Below are 11,396 nucleotides of genomic sequence, written 5' to 3'. Positions count from 1 at the left end.
TTTTTGCGTATTCTTTAATTTCCGTTAATTTAAATTCAGTTGAGTTTGACACTTTTCAGGATTTTGCCAGAAAAAATTCTTCTGACTAAATCTGACTACTTCGGACTGATGAGAGTCACTCTCACTGAATGTTGCTCTCTCATTTTTGCTGTTTTCTGACTATTTCTGGGAGATAAGGAACGCTCCTAATTTGAATTCATTTCGCAAACAGGTGCCTGCGCTGGAAGCGAGGGAAGGAGACAAAAAGTATGTGTGTATGTAGGTATTTCGGTATACGTACATATGTTGATTGCAGTTAATGGAGATGTTTCTTTTAGTAATCTATGATTGACATAAATATAAATGAATAATACGCGAAAACTTTTTCGTCATATTAGATCTGTACCGCTCGTTCGATTTTATAAAATGAGGTATCAAATTAAAGGGCTTGTCCTGTGGATGTGTAATAACTTCTTACTTTTTCAAAAAGAGTTGCCACCTGATAAAAAAGTTAAATTCAAATTATTTTTAAGTTAAATCAATTATTACACTATGAGCAGTGTTGCCACAAAATTTTTTTATTTTTTACCAAAATCACCGGAAAATGTTACCAAATTCAACAAAAAATTACCAAACTTATTTTATATGCTGAACTGTACAAACATACATACGATGCCTTTCTGCATCAAAAAGAAAATTTTGAAAAAAATGTCGCTTACGTTATTTAGGGCTCGTTATGTCTGTACATATGTATATCCGAAGAAACCAAGCTTTTCAGGCAATAAGCGCCCCATTAACCTAAAATTTTTACGAAAGTTTGTTGAATTTTTTAAATATTGAACAAATTTTTAAATTTGGATTTTTTTGGAGTTCTGTTAAAGAAAGAACAATATTTTTATAAAAAAATAACCAAAATAAAATTGCAAAAAAAAATAACATGTTAAAATTATCAAAATATGGTGCGGTTAAAATTTTTTCGACCACTGTATGTAAACAAGTGACAAGAAAATATATCAAAAATTCAACGCTTGTAGGAAAGCTTTCGACTCACACATAGACAGAGTGAAGTCCTCCGCTGAATGCCTCAGGTTTTTGAACGAGAACATACATATTTACGTAGAATTCTACTCATATATAGGGTTGCCGGGCACACCGGAAAATTTATGGTAATTGAAAAGCTGTCGAACTGACGGGGAAAGGTAGGACCACCCAAAACCTTCCAGGAAAGGACACGGTGGATATACTTAGCAATAGCCACTTTCAAGTGGTTTGTTAAAGATCACACCATTCTAGTAGCCAAGGAACGCTGGAACAACTTTCGCCTTGCGAAACTTTCAGGATTACCTGGTATTTCTATAAAAGGAAACGCTTACGGGCCATTTACTAATGTGGGATCAGAACCAATATTGACCTATTTGACATGTAAGACCGAATCGGAAAAGTTACCAAATTGAAAAATAAATTACCAAATTACCAAACTTTATAAATAAAGAAAAAAATTACCAATTTTGGTTAAAAATTACCAAAGCGGTAACGCTGACTATGAGTCTCTATCGAAATGGGTTTGAAAAGGCTTTATTTCTTAATTATATATGGGAGGGTTGCCACCTGTTTCAAAAATCAAGTTCGAGTTAAATAAAGGCGGAAAATTGAAATGTATATCCTGACATGAATGTCAGACAAAAGAAGCTGTGGTTTGAAAATATTTTGCAGAGGGTTCTCACCTTATTACAAAGTTAGATTCAATATAAACAATAGGTCAAATAAATTACTTCAATATGAGAACAAATCAAAATTGCTTGGAAGAAACTTTATTTCCAAACCGCATGTAGGAGGGTTGCTACCTGATTTTATGATTAACTTCAATTTGAATTAAGAGTATTAGATAAATTAAACATGTATCACAATACAAGTGTCAGACGAAAAAGGTTTAACGAGGTTTTGGTTAAAAATAATTTGGACAGGATCGCCATCTGTTTGAAAAGTCGAATTGAATTAAATTATATGAAATATTCAAATATTGGCGTCAAACAAAGGAGTATTAAGAAATATTTATAACATTAAAGAGGGTTTCTATCTGTGTAAAAAGTTAAACTCAAATTGTCTAATAAGTGAAATGAATTATTAAAGTATGGTTTTTTTCTGAACTTTATTTAAGAGGGTTGCCATTGAATTCAACTTGAATTAAGGGAAGGGATACACAATTTAAATATGCATCACAATATTTGTGTCAGTCGAAAAAGGTTTAACAAGGTTTTGATTTCAAAATATGTAGTTTGAATAGAGGTACCACTAGGGATGTTAACTTTTTCGATTTGTACGATCCCGGGATTTTCGGGATGTCGTTGGTTCAATCCCGGGACTCCGGGATCAGTCCCGGGATTTAGATATTTATTATTGTTCAACAACTTAAATCGAAAAAATTGCATCAATATGGTTTGAGAAGCTCTCCTATCATATAATAAATAATAAGTAAATGGGCTTGGAACGTACTTGTTTATATAAGTATCAAAACGAAAGACAGTAATTAAATCTATATGCATTTAATAATACTTTAGCATTACATATATGATAAAATAACTTAAGGTATGTCGAAAAAAGCTTGATGCAAAAAAACATTAAGTCAAAATTTTATTTTCTGGTTCAAAGAAGTTCATAATACTAGTGGCAGAAATAAAAGAAGCGCCTTATTTCGACCAGTTTTACCTATATTCCTTTTGTTTATTAATTATTTAAATTTTTGTATAAAAGTCTACCTCATATTACATATAATTAAATGCATATAAATGGGCATTTCTCTGACGTCATGATTTATTTAAAAATACTATAATTTCAAAGATATTATTAATTCCAAAACTCATTTAAAAATTCAGTGCATTGTAAAACATCAATATGGGTACCAAATGAAAGAAAAAAATCTGTAGAATTTTTTGGGTTCACAAGGACGAATAGGAATGCCCCTTTAATCTATTTTATTTTTTTAAGCTAATAAAGTTTGTCCTTAACATATAATTTTTAAAAAAATAAGAATTGCGAAATTTCAAGGATATTTAGGATAAAATTATAAAATAAATCAGTTTTTGAATTACCAATATCTTTCAAATTTCAAGGTTCCGTTGGTTTCGCGAATATATTGCTTTTCTGTGTGTAAAATTGCGTCGCAAGTTATTATATGTATACTGAGCTAGACATTTATAAAAAATATTAAATATTAAATATACAAAAGGAAATATAGCCAAAACTGGTCAACATAAGGCGTTTCTATTATTGCCACCAGTGTATATTACAAATCCCGGGATTCTAGACAAATAATGCCGGAATTTTCGGGACGTAAAAAAGACCGGGATCCCGGGATTAACATTCCTAGTTACCGCCTGTTTTAAAATTCGAATTTAATTGAAGTATGCGGCATGTCGGCCGCTGTGGTGTAGTGGTAAGCAGTGCGCGCTTCCACTCCGCAACGCCTGGGTTCAATCCCTGGTCAAAGCAACATCGCAAAAAAATATAGAAACAAGGGTTTTTCTTAACAGCGGTCGTCCCTCGGCAGGCAATGGCAAACCTCTGAGTGTATTTCTCACATGAAAAACAGCTTCTCATAAAAATACAATCGCCGTTCGGAGTCGGCGTAAAACTATAGGTCCCTCCGCTTTGTGTGACAACATCAAGGCGCCCGCCACAAATCGGAGGAGAAGCTCGGCGAAACAGGTTTGGTTCTCATGAGAGTAATGTCAAAATGGCTTCTACCTGTATTTATGTGCCTTGAATATGACGTAAAACGATGGTAGTAAGATATCCTTAAGCTTGCTATACAGTTCAATGCAAGCGTGAGAGTTCACAAAAGCAAAGAATTCCATCTGTATTCTTATGGACGCTCGCACTCATCTGTCAAAACTTGTCCTTCACATGCACACAGCACACAGTTGAGTGTGAGCTTGAAAAAAGGCATATTATGCATTAGTTTTTATTCTATAATTCTGACAGATATTTTAACTCTCCATACTTTGATGTATCAACTATTGCAAAAAGTGAAGTAATAACGAAGATCAAAATGAAAATCTCACGCTCACGCTTGCATTGCACTGTATAGCTTAATCTTCTTCATCTTCATCTTCATCTTCATCTTCATCTTCATCTTCATCTTCATCTTCATCTTCATCTTCATCTTCATCTTCATCTTCATCATCTTCATCATTATCTTTATCCTCTCCTTTTTATTTATCTTTAACTTTGTCCTGTTCTTCATCTTTATCATTGGCTTGATCCTTCAATATAAGTTGTGTGTCTGTGGATTTGTCGTTGCTCTTGTATCTTGCTCTCTGTATTTTCATTACACACTCCACAGTGGCGTTAAAAGTTCAATGCAGCCGCCCCCTGTCTATTCACGCATGCGCATACGCATATGCAAAAATTAATAGCCCAATTCTGTATAGGTGACAAAACTTTTTTTACTGACAAATTTAAAGTTTTTCATATATTTTTCCGTAATAAAAACTGTGACAAGAATTTGTCAGTGATAAAGAATAGAGCCGTAAGTTTTATTTTCTGAGCAAAAAATAAAACTCAAGAAATAACGATTATTTTCCGAGCAAAAAAAAACTTAAAACGTAAATCTGAAGCATGGGAAAAAATGCTGTCATCAGAAAGTCCTCAGTACTAATAGTCAAACTACTCATTTATGCCATACTACAAAATCAAAATCATTTTGCAAATGCGCATGTATTAGAGACTAATGAAAAAATTGTAAATGTGTTAGAATTTTGCCTAAAGAGCTCAGCAATGTAGCTTGTAGGGCAAGTTCACATAGCGAAATAAATTCGCAGTTCCTTTTTTTTGTCCCACCAGTGACAGGGGAAATAACTCAGCTTTTTTCCCATATAAAAGTAAGTTGGACTTTTTTTTTGTATTTTAATAACTCATGTAATAGTGAATTAGGTGTAGCTTAATCAAAATGTAGAATTGTTGAGTATTTCATACTTAAATTTAAGTATATAATTTACTGTACAAATGTCCCACCCGTGACGGTGGAATACGCCACATATAACGTACTCGATGTTACAATTATCATAAAAGAAAAGTGAACGTTTCTCGTTGGGGTAAAATAATTTTTTTCTGACTATGTTCAATACAATAATACAAAACCACAAATGATCTGATGGTCGATGAGCAGATGCCGATTCCTGGGGACTGAAAGTGAGCTGCTCCCCAAAGGAGCAAGCAGGGAACAGTATAAAAGCAAAGTAAAAAATAAATTTCTAAATTTCTAACAGTGTTCAGTAATAAATATCATTTTGATAAGTTACATAACATATTTTTCTTTTGAAAAAAGGTTTTTTTATGTATGAATGTACACTAGGGTGGTCCAAAATTGCATGTGAAAAAGTAAAGTCGGAATTTGTATGCTTTCACCCCCTAGGATTGTTCTATACCGAAAAAAATATATATATCCCTGTTTTTTTTATTTTGAAATCAAAAAATATTTAGAGGTCACTCAAAGCGCCCAAAGTTTTCCATGTTTTTATATGGGGAAAAAACAACTTTTCGTAGAAATGGTATAGAATTCTCAAGAATCAATATTTTTCTATCGGAAAACTCTGTTTATCTGCAGGAGATTCCGAATAATAATACACAATTGTTTATTTAACCATTTTTTCATCGCAACTATAATTTATAGGTCCGCCAAAAACCCAAAAAAACCCCAATGGGGCGACCAATAAAAAATCGTTAGTATTAAAAAATGGTTAAATAAACAATTGGGAATTATTACTGAAAAACTCCTGAAGAGAACCAGAGTTTTCCTAGTGAAAAATATTGATTTTCAAGAATTTTATAGCATTTCTACGAAAAGTTGTTTTTTCCCATATAAAAATACTTGGATTTTTTGAATTCAAAGTTTTCACAAAATTTAGGAAAATTCGACAAATTTTCACCAAAATTTTCAACTTTTAAACAAGTATTGCAGTTTTGTAGTTTACTCAATTTCAGCGCTCCGTATTTAGCAGTAAGCGTTCCTTTCCTAATTTCAACTTTTCAAAATTTTCAACTTTTAAACAAAATTTTTTAGAATATTTTTGAGTATGCAGTTTGGTAGTTCACTCAATTTAAGTGTAACAAAGTGCAAGTTTTAAGTGGCTATAATCTACCGTTGATTTTTTAGAATTTTTTTACTGACGCTCTTCGGTCATCCGTTATATGGAGAAAATGAGCAACATCATCAGCAAGAAAAATATCAAAAATCAACGGTAGTTTATAGCCACTTAAAACTTGTACTTTATTGCACTGAAATTGAGTGAACTACCAAACTGCATACTCAAAAATATTCTAAAAAATTTAGTTTAAAAGTTGAAAATTTTGAAAAGTTGAAATTAGGAAAGGAACGCTTACTGCTAAATACGTAGCGCTCTAATAGTACTAATGGAGCGCTTCGGTCCCGTTTGGTTGTTTTGTACGGATTATTTTCGTACCCTATCTGGAACTGAAATTACAGCTGAAATTTTTTAATAATGTTTTAAAGTCAGCTCTAATGAGTTTACCGAATTAATGTAATCTTATAACATACTTTCACAGGTACTTGAACAACGCCGAAATAGCTCCGCATATATCAGGCGCCAATTACACGTTCTTTGTGCCAGAAGATAAAGCATTTGAACGACTTGGTTTCGATAGGCTCTCCGATGATGTCATGGTATGAAGTATATTAAAACATCTAGTGATGTGGTTTATATTTGACTTGAATTATTACTAACAGGCTTCACCCCGCGGCATTAAAATGTTACTCAATCATTTCGTACGGGGACGTCTGTACGATCGTGACCTTCGGGACAACGAAGTTTTTGAGACTATCGGTGGAGGTCATATTAAAATCACCCGCAATCCGGGAAGCAATGCTACCAGTGTTAACAATGCCAAGATTACCGAAAGCGAAGTATTCGTCTATAACTTAGGAACAATGTTCTATATTGACGATATACTTTATGCACATTTGCTACGAGAATATGTTTATAAGCCGACAAAAATCAGATCCGATCCCAATGGTAGTGCCGTCGACGGTGGGCGTAAGTCTGTTAAGAAAAGCAATAAAGTAGATTTAATAAGATTATTTTTTATGTCTTACTTTCAGAACGGAATGGCGACTACATTATTGGTGATCAGGATGATGAATTCGAAGACGAGATCATCACGCCGAAGGCACTACCCGTCCAGATTTATGAACTTCCACAATAGATGCTAACAGAAGTAAAAATAAAACTAAATTAATTATATGTGAGCGTGGTCCCAAAAATGCCAATAATGCTTTCTGGGCCGTAGTAACAACACTGTGTATACATTGATTCACATTTTGTTCATTTTACGGTAATGTTTGAACCAACTTTAATCTAGGATTGTAAATTTTTGATTCTTAATCTTATTTAACAAAAAATAACAGGATCGGAAATATAAAACAAGTTAAACCGTAGTTCACAACAAACAGCTCATATTAGAAATAAAAAATAAGTACCCAGATCTGGGTAGTACTTTTAGATCGAATCTGTTATGCAATAAAACATAAATATGGGTATGAAAAATTCTTTGAATAGGCGTGAAGTTTTTTCTTCATTGCTATTAATATTCATATTATGCATACATATGTAATATAGTGGTAAGACTTTAAATGGAACAGGGAGTGACTTCTGAAGTTAACTTTAGAAAAACATCTAAAACATATCGTCTTAAACTTAAAGAAACATTGAACGAAAATTATGAAAATAAGAATAGTGAAAATAAAAAAAAACTATTCAGCGACTCAATCGTGTGAAATCTCGCAGAAAAAATTACATACTGGCATTCGAAAAGGAAATACTGTAAATGTGCGAAGAAAGTACATATCTCCAATTCAGCCATGAATTTATAGCTTTAGAAAAATTAAGAAGAAATTTTATATTAACCTGAAATTCGAGTGTTTGTTGAAAATAAATCATAATAATAGAAGAAAGAAAACACAATCATTTTTATTTGATAGAATCAATCAAGATGAGTAATTTTTTGTGTGCATATTTTTACGTACATATGTATGTATGTAAATGGTAAATAACTCTACTTGTGATGTTTTCTGTTCGCTGTGCAAAATTATCATGATTATCTTTATCTATACAAGGGTAATATCCAATACATGGCAGGTATTTCTATTTTTTTAAAGATTGACAAATTTATCCTCTGAAATCTTTTACTTACGTGAAGATATGTGGAGTATACAAAACTGCTTTCGGGCTCTTAAAAATTTTGTTTTTCTTACTTTTGCATTTTTGTAAAATATTTTCCAGACTGTCACTTTTTATAAAAGTAAGCTAAAGTAATAAATAGTTTAGAAACTGTTAGAAAAAGGTATACTAACCGATAAGCATTGTACACATTTTTAACATTAAATGCATGCTTTTTGCATATCACTTTAAAACTCATTTATCAGATAAGCTAATGTTGAAGTTTTTTCCGCCTTCTTCATGACGTTAACGTGAGGGTTTTCTTGGGAGGCAGGCTTTTTGTTTAATCATTCTTCGGCAACAATTTCCCATATATTCCATTTGAACAATTTTTGAGAAATAGGTTATTTAAATACAAAGTTCTTTTTCACTCAAAAGTTACATTCTGAAAATACTTCACTTTTTTTTTTGGTTTTTCTTCTAAGAGACTTACTTCAAGAAAATATAAAAACAAGGAAATCATTGAAACCAGGGCTTCGGAGCGGAGCAAAGGAGGAATGAGGTAAGGAGCAAAGAATTTTGGCTGGAGCGGAGCTGGAGCAAAGAGCTAAAAAAAATTCATTTGTTCCCCAGCTCCTTAAAAAAAATTTAATTTACTTAATTTTCTCCATTGAAAACAACCGTGTTAATGAGTTTTCATTTTATTTTTACTTGGCAATACTGTTAATTGCGCAATGCCCAGCAGTCAGGGATAATTGCCACGTCAATTTGAACGGCGATGAATAACAATCACTTTCCTGCCAGCAGAGAAACGTACATAAATTATGCCGAAAATTCTCTATATCTGGAAACGAACGGAAAACGACCACAATGTTTGTTCATTTAAGCTAATGCCAGATAAAACTTTGTGGCTTTGCGTGACATTAGGTGCGTTCGACAAGTCAAAAATTTGTAATAGTTTTTCCAAATTTTTACTGGATGGCGTTCGATAACGACAAAAAATTATCCAACACACAAACATTGAGAGAGCAAGCGTTCATTTTGGTGCAAGAGAAGCGTTCATTTTGTACTGGCAAAATTTTAGTCAGCAAAAATTATCCAACACGAAAACATACGACCACAAAACATATGGTTGCAATTTTTGTAAACAAACAAAATTGCATTTTCCGAGTTTTGGTATTTATATGCTTTTTGGCTGCCTGCTATGTGACTTTATGATAGCGCCAACTAGTTTTTACTTCTAGAAATGTTCCTCGCGAACTTGAACGTTCACTTTCCTTTTTTCTCTATGGAGGCAACATGAATATCACTTTGTTTACAAATAAAACATAAACAAAGTCAGCTGGTGTGTCTTCTTCTTCCGGTTTTTGCAAGTACCCTGCAAAAATCGCGACGACTCCATGCATGCGTGTAAAGAGTACTCCCTAAGGACCAAGGAGTACTCAAAAATTAACCACAATTCATATAAAAAATATGGTCCAATTAACATTGCGATGTCCTAGGGGAGGACCATATATTCCATCCCTGCATTACATCAGAGTAGCACAAAACTGCTCCAACATATTAACAATGGCATTGTTGTTATATTTTTCGTTTGTACACGCTTTTGTTCTTCACTTCTCAAATGCTTTTTCGAAATTAATAAAAACCAAGACAAAAATTAAAAATTACATGTTGCCTCTGACGGCATTCGAACCCGAACATGCTGGGAGCTAAGAACTAACAGCGAGCATCTCTACACGTTCAGCTACAGCCAGACATGCAAATGTGCTTTCAAATGCTCAACTTCAATAACGTTTCGTTAAAACACGAGCAGTGATCGGATAACAAACAATAAGCTGGCGCAGAGACACGAGTTGGTCCGCTACAGCATGACAGAGGAACACTTTTGTAAGTACTCCAATTTACCACAAATAGACTACATGGTCCAACGATTTTTGCAGGGTAATGGCTAATTTCCTTTACTTTTTTTGTACCGCTTTTTTACTCGTCAAAATTTCTTTGGATTTTATATATTTTGCTTTAAAATTATCAGCAATGTAATTAAGTTTTATGTTTCTGCATGAAAACTCGAATTTGGACGAAACAAAATAAATATTAAACCGGCTGATATTCAAAGCGCGCAAAAAGATGGGAGTTGGCCATCTTTTCGCTTCGCGCTGTAGCTTCAACGGTCTATGTGGCATGCTTTGTGCATTGTCATACAATTCATCTTATCTGTGAAAGCGAATCTGTCACGTAAAGCGAAGCAAAAGTTTTATGTGGCATCAGCTTTACGTATCCAACAACGTTCAAAAAAAGTGCGGCTATCGTAACCGGAAACGAGCAGAAAACTCCCAGCAAAAAATCGGTAATCGCTTTTAGTGGTAACGTGTTCTAGAAGGCATAGCGTTATAATGCCTTCGAATTTTTTCGCTTCTTTTAGGCATTGCCAGTAATGCAAAGTAGAATGTGCTACAATATTTTATTTATCTCGCTTCTTCGTTTCATTTCGGGGAATGCAAAGTAGAATGTCCTATAATATTTATTTTTTAATTCGTTTCTTTGCTTAATTTCCGGGAATGTAAAGTAGAATGTCCTACAATATTTTATTTGTTTCGCTTCTTTGCGTCATTTCAGGTAATGCAAAGTAGAATGTCCTACAATATTTTATTCGTTTCGCTTCTTTGCTTCATTTCGGGGAATGCAAAGTAGAATGTCCTACAATATTTTATTTGTTTCGCTTCTTTGCTTCATTTCGGGGAATGCAAAGTAGAATGCTGCATCGTAGTCAGCTGAAAAATGGAATGAATATCCAAAAATTCTTTTTCTACCGTTACTTTCTGTGGAAATTTGTCTCGCATAAAAATCATGTTTTGCTTTGTTCAATTTGCAGCGAAGTTGAAGTCAGTCAATGAAGTGACGTACAAGAGTGAGGAAGTACAATTTTAAGCTTAATTAAATATGCATGTATGTACATACCGATTTTAAAGAAAATCTAAATACCTAAATACATACATATGTACGCTGATTTATAAAAATTTTAATTAATTTTAACCTTTTAAGACATTTTCTGATTTCAATTTAATATAAATAAGTATGTACTTATCTAGGCATTCTACATTAGTTTCTCTGTAAGGCATTCTTTTTTCGCTTCTCTGGATTCTGTTTATCCATGCGTTCTCCCTTCGTTTGAAGGTAATGCTGCGGGTAAGGGCTTACCTCCAATGACATGCCCATGTTAAAATAAGGCCTTCTTGAAGC

The 11,396-nt window shown here is 33.2% G+C and overlaps 1 protein-coding gene across 1 annotated transcript in view; it reads left to right on the top strand.

Annotated features, from left to right (window-relative positions):
- Window positions 1-7,200, top strand: part of LOC108359751 (uncharacterized) — a 174,909-nt gene extending 167,709 nt beyond the window's left edge. Inside the window, 3 exon segments of the mRNA XM_017611720.1 lie at window positions 6,544-6,661; window positions 6,725-7,090; window positions 7,093-7,200. Coding sequence (XP_017467209.1) covers window positions 6,544-6,661; window positions 6,725-7,090; window positions 7,093-7,200 — 592 coding nt within the window.
- Window positions 7,201-11,396: the final 4,196 nt, after the last annotated feature.

The sequence above is a fragment of the Rhagoletis zephyria genome, unplaced genomic scaffold (assembly GCF_001687245.7).
Source record: "Rhagoletis zephyria isolate East Lansing unplaced genomic scaffold, Rhagoletis_zephyria_1.1 Rzeph_scaffold_00450, whole genome shotgun sequence".
Classification (NCBI taxonomy): Eukaryota; Metazoa; Arthropoda; class Insecta; order Diptera; family Tephritidae; genus Rhagoletis; species Rhagoletis zephyria.
Note: the sequence above shows the minus strand (reverse complement) of the source record. Positions and strands in the feature narration are given on the sequence as shown.